Below are 17,553 nucleotides of genomic sequence, written 5' to 3' on the forward strand. Positions count from 1 at the left end.
ATGCAAGCACGAAAGTCAATAGTTAGGCAATGAAATTACATCCTACTTGTGGTGCATTATTCGGTGTTAGTTATGCTTAATGCTCGCTTATGAGATTTTTCATTTCTTGGTTGGATGCTTCTCAATCTTTTTGCTAGAATTCATTTGCACTAAGTATGATCACTACCTATATGCAGTATTTTCGTGCCATTCTAAGCAAATTTGTATGTGCCATCTCTAATTTTCAAAATAAATTTATATTTTGTGTGCTCGTACCGCTCGCGAGGCGGTGAGGGGTGGCCGATATTTTCCATGCTAGATGTGTTATTCTCACGATGAGTGTTTATTCACTTGTCATTGCACAAGAGTACAACAAAGGTATTAGGGGTGCCCAATCCGGAAATAAAAAATGAATTTACTTTATGTTATCAAATAATAAATTCCTTGGAAAGTGTTGGTATGGAGGACATCCGTGGATACGGTTAGCCATGGAAAGTGAAAGTATGGTGGAAAAAAGAATAAACTTCATTTTCTGTTTGGGAACCGCCTAGGATATATTTAGCATGGAAAGTGTTGAAACTCTAAATCGTTTTCGTTGGTGGGAAAAGTATGCCTCCCAAAATGTTTTTATCTCTCAATATTTGCTTTCAGCTCTGGCACCTCTACAAATCCCTACTTCCCTCCGCGAAGGGCCTTTCTTTTACTTTATGCAATTTTTATTTTTTACTTGAGTATCCATCTTCTCTTATAAAGCACCATCTAAGGGGCACTATGATCGTACTTGAGCATTGGGTATAGCTAGTATTCAAGTGTGTTTCATGAATGGATCAATGATTGAGCATAATGGGCTAGGGATAACTTGCTTCAGCGTTGATATTTTGAAAGACATGGTTGCTTGTTGATATGCTTGAGTATTAAAGTCTTCATGTCAAAACTAGACTATTGCTTTGAACCATATAAAAGTCCAAATGTCCATGCTACAAAGAAAAGAATATGTGATGAACATGTTAGGCAGCATTCCACATCAAAAATTCTGTTTTATCATTTACCTACTCGAGGACGAGCAGGAATTAAGCTTGGGGATGCTGATAAGTCTCCAACTTATCTATAATTTTTTATTGTTCCATGCTATTATATTATCATTCTTAGATGTCTTACAATCATTTTATAGCAACTTTATATCATTTTTTTGGGACTAACCTATTGACATAGTGCCCAGTGCCAGTTGCTGTTTTTTGCATGTTTTTTACATCACAGAAAATCAATATCAAACGGAGTCCAAATACAACAAAACTTTTTGGAGATTTTTTTGGACCAGAAGACATCCAGTGGGTCAGAGAAGCACCTGGGGATTGCCCCGAGGGGGGCACAACCCACTAGGGCACGCCTGGGGGCCCAGGCGCACCCAGGTGGGTTGTGCCCACCACGGTGGCCTCCCGCACTGCCTCTTCGCTCTATAAATGCCCAAATATTCCAAAAACCCCAGGGGAGTCGACGAAATTTTGTTCCAGTCGCCGTCAGTTCTAGAACCAGGAATCCAATCTAGAGCCCTTCTCCGGCACTGTGCCGGAGGGGGAAATCATCACCGGTGGCCATCTTCATCATCTCGGTGGCCACCATGATGAGGAGGGAGTAGTCCACCCTCGAGGCTGAGGGTTTGTACGAGTAGCCATGTGTTTAATCTCTCTCTCTCTCTCATGTTCTTGAGATGTCACGATCTTGATGTATCGCGGGCTTTGTTAATATAGTTGGATCATATGGTGTTTTCCCCTCTCTATCTTGTTGTGATGAATTGAGTTTTCCCTTTGAGATTTCGTTGTTATTGAATTGAATACTTTTATGGATTTGAGAGCACTTGATATGTGTCTTGCATATGAATACCCGTGGTTACAATGGGGTATTATTTTGATTCACTTGATATATGTTTTGGCACTCAACTCGCGGATTTCCAAGGTGACATCGGGGTAATCTATGCATAGGGGTTGATGCACGTTCTTGTCTTTGTTTCTCTGGTATAAATCTTTGGGCACTCCTTGAGGTTCTTTGTGTTGGATTGAGTATTATGAATCTGAATTTGCTTTGGTGTTATTTTAGTACAAAATCTTGGATAGATCGATTGAAAAGAATAGCTTTGGGGTGGTTATGTACCCTACAAACAATTTCTTCTTTTGTTCTCCGCTAGATAAGAACTTTGGAGTGATTCTTCATCGCACATGAGGGATGGTTATATGATCCAATTATATTAGCACTGTTGAGAGATTGCACTAGCGTAAGTACGAACCCTAGGCCTTGTTTTCAAGCATTGTAATACCATTTGTACTCCGTTTTATCAATTGCTACTTGTTGTTTTATTTATTCAGATTATAAAAATATATCTCTACCATCCATATTACACTTTTATCACCATCTCTTCGTGAACTAGTGCACCTATACAATTTTCGATTGTATTGGGTGTGTTGGGGACACAAAAGATTTCTTGTATTTGGTTGCAGGGTTGTTTGAGAGAGACCTGAAGGAAATATGCCCTAGAGGCAATAATAAAGTTGTTATTGAGATTTCCTTATATCATGACAAATGTTTATTATTCATGCTAGAATTGTATTAACCGGTAACTTAGTACATGTGTGAATATATAGACAAAACAAAATGTCCCTAGTATGCCTCTACTTGAGTAGCTCGTTAATCAAAGATGGTTATGTTTCCTAACCATAGACATGTGTTGTCATTTGATGAACGGGATCACATCATTAGGGGAATGATGTGATGGACATGACCCATCCGTTAGCTTAGCATTATGATCATTACAGTTTCATTGCTACTGCTTTCTTCATAACTTATACATGTTCCCCAGACTATGAGATTATGCAACTCCCGAATATCGGAGGAACACCTTGTGTGCTATCAAACATCACAACTTAAATGGGTGATTATAGAGATGCTCTACAGGTGTCTCCGAAGGTGTTTGTTGCATTGGCATAAATCGATATTAGGATTTGTCACTCCGTGTTTCAGAGAGGTATCTCTGGGCCCTCTCGGTAATGCTCATCACTATAAGCCTTGCAAGCAATGTGACTAATAATTTTGTTGCGGGATGAAGCATTACAGAACGAGTAAAGAGACTTGCTGGTAACTAGATTGAAATAGGTATGATGATACCGACGATCGAATCTCGGGCAAGTAACATACCGATGACAAAGGGAACAACCTATGTTGTGATGCGGTTTGATCGATAAAGATCTTCGTAGAATATGCAGGAGCCAATATGAGCATCCAGGTTCCGCTATTGGTTATTGATCAAAGATGTGTCTCGATCATGTCTACATAGTTCTCGAACCTGTAGGATCCGCACGCTTAAGGTTCGATGGCGATTTGTATTATGAGTTATGTGTTTTGATGACTGAAGTTTGTTCGAAGTCCCGGATGAGATCACAGACGTGACGAGGAGTCTTGAAATGGTCAAGACATAAATATTGATATATTGGAAGGCTATGTTTAGACACCGGAAAGGTTTCAGATGAGTTCAGGCATTTTCTGGAGTACTGAGAGGTTACCAGAACCCCTGAGGAGAGTAATGGACCTTAATGGGCTTTAGGGGAAAGGAAGAAGGGCCTCAAGGGGTGGCCGTGCGCCCTCCCATGGGCTGGCCCGAATTGGACTAGGAGGGGGCGGCACCCCCCTCCTTCCTTCTCCCCTCTTCCCCCTTCCCTCCTTCCCCTAGTTGGAATAGGAAAGGAGGGGGGGGGGGGGGCGAATCCTACTTGGACCGGGAGTCCAAGTAGGACTCCCCCCTTTGGCACGCCCCCTCTAGGGACGACCTCATCCTCCTCCCTCCTTTATATACGGGGGCAGGGGGGCACCCTAGAGCACACACATTTCTCCTAACCGTGTGCAGTGCCCCCTTCCACAGTTACACACCTCGATCATACCATCGTAGTGCTTAGGCGAAGCCCTGCGTCGGTAATATCATCATCACCGTCACCACTCCGTCGTGCTGACGGAACTCACCCTCGTCCTCAGCTGGATCAAGAGCACGAGGGACGTCATCAAGCTGAACGTGTGCTGAACGCGGAGGTGTCGTACGTTCGGTACTTGGATCGGTTGGATCGCGAAGACGTTCGACTACATCAACCGCGTTACTAAACGCTTCCGCTTTCGGTCTACCAGGGTACGTGGAAACACTCTCCCTCTCGTTTCTATACATCACATAGATAGATCTTGCGTGACCGTAGGATTTTTTTTTTGAAATACTACATTCCCCAACAAGACCATCTTCATCCTATGCCTCCCACGGATTGATAAACCTTAGGTCATCCACTTGAGGGAAAATTTCTACTGTCCTAGAAAACTCCGCGCTTGGAGGCCCAACACGAGTCTACAAGAATAAAGTTGCGTAGTAGACATCATGCATTGAAGGAGATGGTATTGAGACCCACTATATAAGTTGTTCATGGTGGTAACCCATTCTTTGTGAGCGGAGATCCCGTGAATTAGAATTGGCGAGACAAGCTTTTGGATAACCAAGAGGAGTATTTATTTTATAAAGATCTACTCCATTATGATGCAATTCTCTCCTAATCTGTATGGTAGGCTGATATTTATCTTAATGTGTTCTCAATGGCTTGGGTAGGCAAAGATGTTGTCCTACAAAACATCTAGAAATAACACACCTATATGAGTTATACTATTAAATGTCGCAGTCTGTGAGAGTTGGGTGCTCTCTAATAAACTCATGAAGAGGCCCCGGAGTATGACGTATATGCTCCTACCCGCGGGAAAGTTTTTCAGCGGTCTAGTATCGGTCAAGTATTTGATGTGAAACTTGTTTGCACAAAACTTGCAGTTCAAGGTGTAGTCCACTGTTCAAATTGTGAATGAGTGTAGCATGGATTTCTAGCTGGAAGTTCAACTTAACAATCTCCATCGAAATACCAGTATATAAACAATGTTTTGGAACCATATGCAAACGTGATGTGCCTCTGGGATCTGGTGGGGATTGTTAGAATTATTGGGATTTAGACCATCTGTTATGTCCAATAATTTCTAGGAAAATCCCATAGGCCCATGTGGCACGTTCATGCATGACAAGAAAGAAGCTAAAAGATTTGCGCTAGTGGAAAATGAAACCGATTGGTGGTGAATGGTGACATTCATCTCCTCATTAATGACATCAATATTTTGGTTTTGGTTTCGTTTCTTCATTAGGACATTGGTTTCTTCATACCGTGCGTGCTAGCATATTTTGCCATGCAAGAACTTGAAACGATTTGCCTACTAATGGGAGATGAAACTGGCCACTTAATAGGATTTTAGTGCGTTTGTTTCTCCTCTCCTTAATGAGAATTAGTGCGTCCATTTCAGTTTCATATTGTTACTCCTAGAAGAGGTCGCTCCTCTTCCCAACGAGATACAACTCCTCGCATTGTTCCAGAGCATTGCACCGCCTACTTATTTCCCATCTCGCTTCCCGACGTGCACCGGAGAGTGAGATAGCAGGCCTCCGAAACCCCGCCTCTTGTGATCTGGTACGGGAGAGGGGTGATAAGGTGTCTGGGAAGCATCCTTGCGCGACTGCTGGATTCTTGTTCATCGTGGTTGTGAACGGCGGCATCACCGACGACGAGTTCCCCAACGAGGACTTCTTCCCGACGTCAACGACCTCTTCAGCGACATGACGATCGGGACATCTGCACCTCCTGCTACTGCGACATATGCCATCTTATCCTCACTGTTAGGGCTAGCATTTGGTATATTGCTAGTAGCGATTGACATGGATATGATGCATTTTACTCATAATTCTGATTGCATGACTAGTCTCAACGAATTGTTGCTAGTTTCTAGTTTCACCACTATATTGCTATTCATGTTTTATCCACTATTTTTCTGGATTAAACTAAATGGGAAAATGCCTAATTATTCAACACTTCTGGCCTATAGATGTTGACCGCATTCTCCAAATACCTATTCATCATTAGGAGACAGAAGATTATATAGCATGGCACTTAACGAAGAACGACGTCTTTATGGTTCGATCGACATATTACAAACAGTGGGAAGAGTATTATGTATCTGATCCCGGTGTTATTCAGTATGGCGGATTATCTACACACCCGGTTTGGAAAAAAACTATGAAGTCTCAAGCTACCTGGGAAGATTAAAAAAATTCTACGACGGTGTTTGCACAACGCTATTCCATGTCTATGCATTCTTGCAAATCGCCACATTGGCAGTAATTCCCAGTGCCCCATTTGCTCAGTGGGTGCAAAAAATATTATGCATGCCCTTTTTAGATGTCCCTGTGCAAGGCTAATATGGAAGGCTCTTGGATTAGCAAAGGAAGTGGCCGATGCTTCGCTAGTGGATTGAGCTGGATCAGTTGTGATTGATTTCCTACTATGTGACCAATCTGCCCAGCGACTATATTTGGACACCATTAAAGTACCAGAGCTGTTTGCAACGCCATGTTGGTATATCTGGTGGCAACGCAGACAACTGGTCCGTGGTGAACAAGTTCAAACTCCTAAACGTACTTCTCCAGCAATATACGCCTTAGCACTAAACTTTGTACGAGCAAAAAGGAAGATGACCCAAGTTCCACGCATGAAATAGATGGGTTCCTGGTCTAGTCGGACAACAAATTTTGAATGTTAATGCGTCCTTTTCAGATGATGATTTCACAGGAGCACATGAGCTTGTGGTGCTGTGCTACGCGACAATCGAGGAGGCTTTATCAGAGCTGCTACGGCTCGACTTGACCACGTTCTGAATGTGGTTTCAGCGGAAGTGGCGGCGCTGTTGGAAGGGCTTAAATTAGCACAAGGTACTGGATGCAACAATCTCCTAGTACATATGGACAATCTGATAGTGGTGGAAGCATTGCAAAATAATGAAGGATACTCAATGGTGGAGGCCCCTATCATTCAAGATTGTCGAGAGTTGATGAGAAAGTTCGGGAAGGTTGTTATAGAACATTGTAATAGAGAGTCTAATTGCACATGAGCTAGCTCATTATGGTAGTGCTAACAACCCTACTCTCTGGGTGGAAACACCGCCTGTTTTTCTATTAAAGGTTTTAGCGAATGATGTAAGCATTATTTAAATTTTAATAAAGCTAGTCATAAAGGTCTTTCCGTTAAAAAAACAATAAAACTTGGGCATTCCTCGAGGCAACATTCAAAAACCAACAAGAAACACACATACTTGTCACAGGGGTCCGCCAAACTATCAACATCCCTTAGGACATGTCTAACAAAAAATGCAACAAAACTTGGCAAATTTATTTCAAGTGCATCTAAAAGAGTCGTTGCGCTTCTCCAATAAAGGATACACACGCTCGCACGTTGCGTATTCGAGAAACAAAAAGAGATTTGTTGCGTGAAGACCAGAGTTTAACGACCTAGAGAGCCCACTTTCATCACCACATGTGAGAAGCCACCGAGTTGCGCAAAAATAACACCCTCGTCGTGAGTGAGTCATTCCTTCAACGATCATCGGATCAGTGACCTCAATGAATGGTTTACTCCAAGCTTCCATGAAGATCGGGTGAGACCAGAGCACCAGATCCTTGACTTGCCTCGAGGATTCACCTCCGCGCTACACGTGGTGTGCCGACCAGACGCTGGAAACTTCCAACCCCCAGCTGCCCAGATGACTCGTCCCCGAACCCTATTTTCCCTCGAATAAAATTTTTGCGCCGCCATCCCGTTCTCCCTCCCCCGCCTTCTTTCCCCCGTGCGAATATCCGCCATAAAATCCGACCGGAAGAGCAAGCAGCAGAGCGCACCACGGTCGACCTACCGCGCAGGACCACCGAGCCCCTCCCTTCTCCCGTGCCTGCTGCGGATCCCCTTTCCTTTGCCTTCTCTCCTCCAGTCAGCTCCTCTTCCGCGCGTGTGGTGGCCGATGGCGGCGGCGGCGGCGGCGGCGGCGGACACTTCCGCGGCTTCCACGACCGGGCTCGCGCTCTCGGAGGCGAGCATCAACTGGGAGAGGTAGCCGCCCTTTCTTAGTTCTTCTTGTATTCATTCATGATTCTGTTCACTCGTATGCTAGCTAGTTTAGCCCCAGTTCCTTCGGAAAATGTAATATCTTTGGCAGTCTATGCGCAGCGCCTTGCCTTTGTTTATGGTTAATTTTTCTTGATGCGGTGCGAGATTTGGGTTTAGTCTGGGAAATCGAGGATTCGTTCTGGTCGTAGTGGTTGAAAGGAAGTCGATTCGCTTTTGTTCTGGGTTGTGGGAGCAGTTATGCGGTGAGCGCAGCCAGCTTGAACCACAACAGAAATTTGGACCTGTCCCCACGCTGAAACTTAGTTGTAGGGAACGCCAACTTGGCTGCGGCTTCCACCAATTTCTGAAAGGAAATAGCACGTTTAACAAATAGAAATGGGCTGCTTGTTCAACCTGTAATGTAGTATAAGTTCAGAATGCATCTAATTTAGCGCTTACACTTTTTCTGTCTGTATGCATAAAGTAGCTTTCAAGCACGACTTTTGGTATATACGCTATTGATACTTCAGTAAATATGGTATGAAATCAATATATGGTTTGGTTTCGGTATATACCAAATTATCTTGGTATGGTTTCGGTATATACCAAATCAACCAAAGTTGACGCGAATTTGAAAATGAGGCAACAACTTTTTAGTTATGTTTCAACTTTGAACAATGTGAAGTCATGAAGACAATCTTTAGTACTTATCCATTAATTAGGAAATCTGCATTACAACTACACAGCCGAATAATCACAGCAGAACACAAGTATAATTGTTACTCTAGCCATGCTAATTTTCAGTGAAAGCGGCAGGGATCAGCGCATCAAAAAGAATAGAAGTCCTGCTTTGGTGCCTCTAGTCCCTAAGCACTGCATTCTTATCACATCAGTGAAAGTGGCAGGGATCAGCACGGAAAAAGCACCTACATCCAGTGGCATACCCAGGAAAAATTATTTTGGGGGGTGGGGGTGGGGGTGGGGCAAGTGATGTTAAATCGTGTTGGGGAGGGCCAAAGCCAACCAAATCATCCTCGCATATTAGCAGCAAGTAAGCACTGATGTAATGGGAAAAATTGCATGTTGGCCTGGGCCAGGGCCCCTGCTCCCCCTCCCCTAGCATGGTGCCGGTGGAAAGGGAGGCAGCAAGGGGTCCAGAGTGCCGGAGCTGGGGAGGAGAGGCAGCGAGCACCATTGATTTCGAGTCGCTCGACTAGTCTATGAGTCGCAAAAATATGGTCGACTCAGCTTAGTGTCGACTCGCGACTCTGAGTCGTGACTAGTCTCAAAGCAGGCTCGACTTCTTCCGAGTCGCTGCCCCAGAGCGACTTGCATGAGTCGCGACTCAAAAACCATGGCGAGCACCCAGGTCACCCGTCGGAGACTCAGAGGTGTGGCGTCGGAGGAGCGGCTCAACGAGGCTGTGTGGGTGGCTTGCGTGCCGCCGGCTGTTGTGCATGGCTGCTCCGGCCTGTAGTCGCTCGCTAGGGTCCTGTATGGTGCGTGTGGTGTGGACATGAGGCTAACTTCTACGTGAGGCCATGTGGTGGTTGGTGTTCCGTAGTTGTGGGCTGTGCTGGTAAAGACTGAAGTGGTGTGGTGGGTTGGGCTGAGCATCTAATTGGTAATTTCAGTTCTATACCAAAAAACCAAGCTCCGTTTGTTTTTAGATTATGTACCGTACTGTAAACCAAAAACCGTATTAACCAGAAATTCAGGCTCGGTTTGGCTTTTCCTGACATGGTTTCGGCTTGGTTTTGAAATGTGCACAGTTATTACTATCCCATATATCAGGCATTGCAGGGGTTGGGGAACAGAAACTTCCTGTTTGGGCATTTGGTATAGTGTGCTGCAAACTAGGATTTACCCACATAAACCTAACCTTCTTCTCAAGCTGCTATATTCCTCTTCTACCACTTTATTTTATACCATTGTTCTGAGAAGAGCAGTGGTTGTGCTTATTGTATCGATTCTTCTTTATAAGCCTTTCAGAATCAGATGTCATAAGGAACTGGATAGGTCCTCTGTGGTAAGGTAGCAAATCATACGACCATAACTAGTAGTCATAAAATCGTAGATTGTAGAATCACACCACAGAATCGTGATTCTGATAACATGGGATGTTATCTTGAAAGGATTATAACTGTAACTGGTAATTCCGTGTAATTATACATGTGGGGTTAGGTACATCACCAACTTGCGAGTACGTATTCTTGTGATCAAAATAGCTGACCTTTTGTATAACACTGCAGGTTGGACAAGACAAAGTTTCATGTCATTGGAGCAATCCTATTTACGGCCCAGCAAGGTGTTCTGCACCCAACAGCTGTTGTGAAGACTAGAATGCAGGTTGCCGAAGGAGGACTTTCACATATGTCTGGCTTTGTCGTTTTTAGAAAGATATTGAGGAGTGATGGCATCCCTGGTGTTTTCAGAGGATTTGGCACCAGTGCAGTTGGAGCTCTGCCTGGACGAATCTTGGCTCTAACTTCACTAGAGATCTCCAAAGAAATGGCATTTAAATACTCTGAGCATTTCGATATGTCCGAGGCATCAAGGATTGCTGTTGCTAATGGTGTAGCAGGCTTAGTGTCAAGTACCTTTTCAAGTTCATATTCTGTACCCCTAGATGTGGTGAGCATCCTTTCTATTTGTTTTCCATGTCTCTGACCTCTTAACAGTTAATATTTTGAGGTTAATGCCATAACGAGTAACAAAGTTGTTTTTGTGCTATATTTTTGCCTTTGGTTCGAAAAATGGAAACATGATAATGCTGATCTCATCCATGTATCTGTGAACATGATTATTCATTCCATGGAAACACTGCCTTCTAGCTGGTGAAACTTTGTAGTGAAGATATCCACAGTGAAAACTGGTTCATATCTAGCTATGGCATTAACCTAAAAATATTAACAGTTAAGGGATTATGGTATGAAAAACAACCTGCCATTTAAATTATGGTTTGAAAAAGAACCTGCCATTTAAATTATGTTCACTAATTTTTTTATTCTTCTTAAGAAGCATGTAAGTACTACCTCCGTTCTGAATTATAAGATGTTTTGGATATTTCAATATGGACTACATACGGACTGAAATGAGTGAACAAACACACTAAAACGTGTCTATATACATCCGATTCAGGGAGAAGTTAGGCCATTTTATAATTTGGAACGGAGGGAGTAGCATTCTGCTGAGTGGTACATTGCACTTTTCTTATTGTCTAATTTACATGTTACCTTTTTGTATTTGTGCTCGCAGGTTTGTCAGAGACTCATGGTTCAGGGATTGCCAGGGATGCAAACATATAGAGGCCCATTTGATGTGATAAATAAGGTTGTCAGGAGTGAAGGCCTCCGGGGCCTTTACCGAGGTTTTGGAATTACCCTTTTAACTCAATCACCAGCTTCTGCCCTTTGGTGGAGTTCATATGGTGGGGCTCAACATGCTATCTGGAGGTGTGCTAGCTTTACATAATATTTTCCTTTTCCTTTGTGAACGTTTGTACTCCCACATCTTATTTATATTCCTGCAACCCCTATTTAGGAGCTTGGGCTATGGAAATGGTACGCAGAAGAAACCCTCCCATACAGAACTTGTTGCTGTGCAAGCAACAGCTGGAACAATTGCTGGAGCTTGCTCATCGATTATCACTACACCAATAGATACCATCAAGACCCGGCTTCAGGTAATTTATTATTTCCTTTCTCTTGATATGCATTTTTTTTCCTGTTTGGAAGGGCCAATGGATGGTTGAACATTGATTGTTGTCAGCTTCTTTGGTGGGCATCATTTCCAATCGGGAAATGAGTTCACCTTTATCACGACTTCTTCTTGGTGTGGCCTTTTTATACCATGTTAGGATAAACAGATCAGTGTACAGTCCCATTTTTTTTAAATGAAGGTGGTAAAGGGTTACCCCTACAGCGTTTTAAAAAATAATGATAATAACCCAAACTCACGTCCGTAAGGACTTGAACCTGAGCACCTGGGGGCTCACTTCTTGAACAGTCCTCATTTTGGTTGGTACAGTTAGGTAGTACTAGAGGATAAAAATTGTAAGCTGTTACCGTTATGGTATGAACTGCTTGGGACATGTTATCACAGCTTATTAATGTCATCCACATGGTCGAAGTCACGACAGATTTTAGTCAGAATTCCATTGGTGACTTGGCAGGTGCTAACATGTGTTATTTCAGGTAATGGACAACTACGGGAGTGGAAGGCCATCCGTCATGAAGACTACCAGGCTGCTACTGCGAGAAGAAGGTTGGAGAGGTTTATACCGAGGGTTTGGACCACGCTTTCTTAACATGTCTCTTTGGGGTACATCAATGATTGTCACATATGAGCTAATAAGTAAGCCCAGTTCTTGAAATTATCATCCCTGCACTCTTTTGTCTGCCTGGTTGATTAACTAATTTTCCTCTTAAACCTGCAGAAAGACTTTCTGTGAAACCTGAGCAATGAACCTTTTGGCTTCTGCTCCGCCTATCTGGTCATCATTTCCGTTTTGGCCATCTAGTGAATTCCTTTTGGTACAGGGATTGGCATGTAACACTGGTTGGAAATTCTTGATGCAAGTCCCCTTATAAAGTCTGACATGTTTCTGTACGGAACTACCCTGTAAATACCTCCAAGTGCAAGGGTGCTCGTTTCAGATGAGAGCCAGAGGATCGATCTGGGCACTGGAGCGCCTTGTAGTTGTTGAGCAAAAATTTCCCTGTAAGTGCTGAAGGGAGCTCGTTTCAGGATGAGAGCCAGAGGCTGGATCTGGGTACTGAGCACCTTGTAGTTGTTCAGCAAAAATTCCGGAAACATAGTTTTGTGTCTTCCCATCTAATTGGCATAGTTACCCCACTTGAATTTTCAATTTCGCATTACTTTTGTAGCTCACTTCTTGGGATGAGATGTGGCATGTCCAAATCAATTTAGCATCATCAGTGAGGTGGTAGGCTGCAATGTATACCTTGTCGAGTGTCGACATTCTACAGTGAGAGGTAGATACTTTCTTTAATATTTGTCCTACATGACTAATACCATTGTTACTTCGTATATTTTTTGTTATTCTTGTCCATTATTTTTGATTCGCTATTTATGGCCTTGACCAGATACCAAAGCATAATCATTAGTTCATTCATTCTTAGGGTTGATTATAATTTGGGTGAAAAACTTTGTGGTTTAGCTTCTTTTTTTGGCGAAAGAAAGTGACACATATTCCAATGTAGTTGATACAATAATCAGGCAAAGAACAGAAGTGCATCATTTGAACTGTCGAACACATATTGTTAGTTTATCATTGCACAACAAGCACAAGATCTCATAGTGCATAAGACTTGTCAGTATATATCAAGACTATATGGTTAATTGATTTAGTTATTGTTGTCCATCCAAAACTGAGCTTGGAGCCACTTCACTGTATTCTTTTTCACCTGAAAAAACTTAGCTAGGACATCTTAGCTTTGATTCAAACACTGCATTGACGGTGGTGATTGTACCAGGGTTTTGGCTGCTGACTGCGGCAATCGCCATGGTCGCTTGTTAGGGATAAGTTGGTTGGCTTGTTAGGGCAAGGGATAAGTTGGAGGTGGACGAGTCCTTTTGAGAACACGAACGCATCATCTTTCTTGAGCTTCTTGGTCAGAAGCTTGTTCTCCGGGTTAGAAGTCACAAAACTGACATCACTAGTGTGTGTGTGTTTGCCTGCACGCATGGCCGGAGATGTATAAACGTCTATATAATAATCAACATATGTAGATAAAAGTCTGTACCCAAAAAAATGCATCCAAAATAGGGATGCACAAGAATGTATACATTTTACATTAGAATTTTCTTCTAAAATTCTGAATGCAAAATAACGAATGATAGTATCAGTATTGATCTTGTTCAATAATTTCTTCTCAATGCATAAAGTTGCCAAGCCATTTAACCTCTCATGTGACAATAAAATCTATAATATGCAGTAGAAATATTAGGATAACATCTGCTTCTTTGACAAACTCAAGAATCTCCATAGTATACATTGGTCCAGGCAAAGTCAACGTAACACTTAACTCAGAAATTATATCGTTTAACTCAACACTAGATAGACCATTTGAAGAGAACTCACTTGCAAATCTATTGCAATTGTCTTATTGTTCAGAACTGAAGTCGTTGAACTCATTAAAAATCAAATATGTTTATGAATGATTGTAGTTCTTCAAATAAGCTTTTCAATGAGCTGGTTGCCTTATCAAACATAACCAACTTCAATATCCAATCTTGGTTCTAAGATTGCTTCACCACAGTCAATTTAATCAAATTACTTTTCCTAGGAGCATGGTGTTTTACTGAAAATTATGGTTCTGCATTTATTTTAGCTGCAATTCCTTTAGCAATGATCACACTAGAAGCAAGCGCTTCATTTTTGTAAGTGTCAAAGTCATTCTCATACCTTCTTTGTGTCAAGGGGATTTAGGATGATGATTACAACTTCGTGCTCATTGTATCTACAACATAGAATGTCATGCCAAAATGACCATATCCAGTATAAACTCATAGCTACCAATCACTTCAAAAATTTTGCATCACCATTATCCTTGGGTTTGGTACCACTATCTTCGCATAACTCAAGCTGAGTTGATATTATCTTAGGAGCTTCAAATCTAATTGCTTTAACACTTTTGATCCGACTCTCCCTACAAGCATCACTTAAAGATTTCACCATTAGATCTTCCACATGCCTAACCAAAACATTCCGTCTTTTGGTAGAAACAAAAAATAATAGTACATATTCGTTATACGATTCTAATAAAGAAATTTACCATAAGATTTAGCCACATTGCAGAGTGAGATTAAGACTTTGGCAAGGCAAGCACTTTGCATATACAGAGCTCATGGATTTATCTCAAATAACCGAATTTGCACTCCCCTCTATTTTCCTTTCATATTGGAACCATTGGCATAGCCTTGGCTCGTAATGTCATCAATATTTAGGCCGAAAGACTTGATAGGGTTAACAAAAACCTTGAAAAATACCAAACCAAAAATGTCATCCACTATAAAAAAGAACAAGTATTTCTCTATTTCTATTTTTCCATCAGACCAATGAACATATCAAACCAACATACTCATATGTTTTTGGTGACTATCAACATATCAAACCAACATACTCATTTGTTTTTGGTGACTCACATCCGGGGTACAATCTAGGGTAACAGAGAAACATTTGGCCACTTTGACAATCTTGATGATACAATTTGTAATGTCAACAACCATGCGAGAAATCAACTCATTTTGAATTTTATGGCTAAAATAATGGTAATGAATCTCTTAGTTTTGAATACATCTAAGATAGTCTTGCATTACCAAGTCAAATTCTGCAACCATCTGCACACAAGCTAAGAAATTACTTAGTCATAATAAAGTTGCTCTCTTGATGATCCTTCAAAAGCCAAATTATGTGTCGGGGATATACCCCGCGGTGTAACCCGGCCGGAAGTATAACCCGGCCGGACTTGGCGACTCACTAATGACCCGCCCTGACTGGATGACACACTAAGTAACCCGCCCAATCCTAGCGACTTATGGGTGACCTGGCAAGTGGATCAGAGGAGCGACAAGACCCGGGGGCCCAGGAGGCTCAAGACCCAGAAGGCCGGCTTACGTTATGGTAGGCCGGCTTAAGAGAAAGGCGTGAGGAATATCTCCCTTACAAGGAATCAAGACCCGGACTTGTATCCGGCTTGTAGTAGAAGATAGGCTAGTCCTAATCCTATTTGGACTCCACATGTAACCCGCCCCTCTAACTTATATAAGGAGGGGCAGGGCTCCCCAAAGAGGGACAAGCAACAAGAAACAATATCTAGGGCTAGACCGAAAGAGGAGAGCCAGCTTACAACGACTCTCTCATGATCATAATGAGACCTAGCCACAAACAGCATGTAGGGTTATTACCGGATGATGCTTCCCGGGGCCCGAAGCTGTCTAAATCCTTGTCTTGCGTGTTGCGTCTCTCGTCCCGATCAACCCCTCTCAAGCTACCACATAGATGTGTTGGCCTCGCGACTAAGTCCTGACACTAAAGACATCTGCCGTGACAATTCCACAACAGTTGGCGCCCACCGTGGGGCTAGACGCACGGTGGTGTTGAGTTCTTGGAGGGATCCTTTCTAGGGTTCGAGAAGTTCGCAATTAACTAGCTCAACAAGAGCCGGCGTGGAAAAATTCATATAAACTATGAGTTCATCGGCCAAATTGGATGAAGTGTTTTGCAGCGGCAGGTATGAGATGAAAGAAATTTAGGGTTGTGTTTTTTACGGCCACCGCGACAGCCATGGAGGTCCGCCACGTCCGCGATATGCGTATTGTTTTTGTTTGTGGTGGCAGCATTAGGTAATCTGTCAAGTGCACCAAAGACGGACAGGGAAGTTTCCTCTGCATCAATCGTTGTGGTTGTTACCATGGAGATCGGCAACAATTAAATTATCTGACAAACTGTGGGGCTGATCTTTTTTCATTAAACAGTCCCGCGTCTACTCCTTGACCAATCTGAGACGGCACGGGTGAGTTGGTAAACGTTGGCCTCAAGGCCACGACCCGGAAACGGAGCCGGCCATAACCCGGACTCCTCCACTGTCCACGCTCGCAACATCCGCCTTGACGCTTTCCTCCTCTGGCTGTAGCCTGAGCGGACAAAATCACTGTTATGACCTAAAAGGCTAACAAAATCCCGATTTGACCTCGTTTCAAATTTTTTTTCGTTTCTGACCTTTTTGGGTGACGCCAACATCCCTGGCGTCTGGGTTGCGCAACAGACGCCAGGGGCCCTGGCGTCTGGCCCCTGGCCCGCACTGCCCGCCTGCCCGTTGACCTGTTGACGTGGCAAAGGGGCCAGACGCCAAGGACCCTGTCGTCTGGCCCTGGTAACTGGATAACCCACGGGAGAGTGTGTGGGACCCACCCCACACACTTTCCCCAATCCACAACCCGAGCTTGAAGAACACTTGGAGCTCTCACACTCTCTCCTACCCCTCAAGCTCCCCCTCAAATCCTCTCCAAAAGGTACATCCCTTAGGTGGATCTTTCCATCACTTTGTTGCTCTTGTTAATCTCCCCCAAATCATCCAATTATTTTTTGTTAAATCTTGTTATTTTGGTTGCATTTTATACATGTTGGTGGAACCCTAGTTCATGTTTTCTCCCCCTTATGTTAGTGTGAATGGCTTGGTTAACTTTGATAATATAGTGCTATGCATGGTGTGTAGTAGGAATATATGTTAGTTGAATAGAAAGATTGAGGGTTAGGGTTAGTTAGTGATTAGGGTTAACCAATAATTTAGTGTTGATATGATTTGGATACTTTTGTGTGTTAATTAGTGATACTTTTGTGGACATCACCAATAATTTAGTGTTGATATGATTTGGATATAATAAGATGTATTTGGATAAACACCAATTCTCATTGAAGTCTTAAATGCATTCATGTTATTTTTAGATGGAGAGACTTGTTAATGTTCATTACATTGACAAGGAGGCATTCTTGAGTAACAATGCTGACACGGGTGAGGAACCATTGGTTTTTGATACAAGCCCTAGCTATGAGGATGTTGTT

General features: G+C 42.8%; 1 protein-coding gene across 1 annotated transcript; it reads left to right on the forward strand.

Moving 5' to 3' along the window:
- Positions 1-7,633: 7,633 nt before the first annotated feature.
- LOC119362853 (solute carrier family 25 member 44-like) lies at positions 7,634-13,016 on the forward strand. Its single transcript, XM_037628122.1, has 6 exons — positions 7,634-7,967; positions 10,217-10,598; positions 11,223-11,419; positions 11,508-11,649; positions 12,161-12,320; positions 12,403-13,016. Exons 1-6 carry the CDS (start codon positions 7,879-7,881, stop codon positions 12,429-12,431), a joined length of 999 nt encoding a protein of 332 aa, XP_037484019.1. The 5' UTR covers positions 7,634-7,878; the 3' UTR covers positions 12,432-13,016.
- The last annotated feature ends 4,537 nt before the right edge of the window (positions 13,017-17,553 follow it).

Source organism: Triticum dicoccoides, chromosome 2B (genome assembly GCF_002162155.2).
Source record: "Triticum dicoccoides isolate Atlit2015 ecotype Zavitan chromosome 2B, WEW_v2.0, whole genome shotgun sequence".
In the NCBI taxonomy this organism is placed as follows: Eukaryota; Viridiplantae; Streptophyta; class Magnoliopsida; order Poales; family Poaceae; genus Triticum; species Triticum dicoccoides.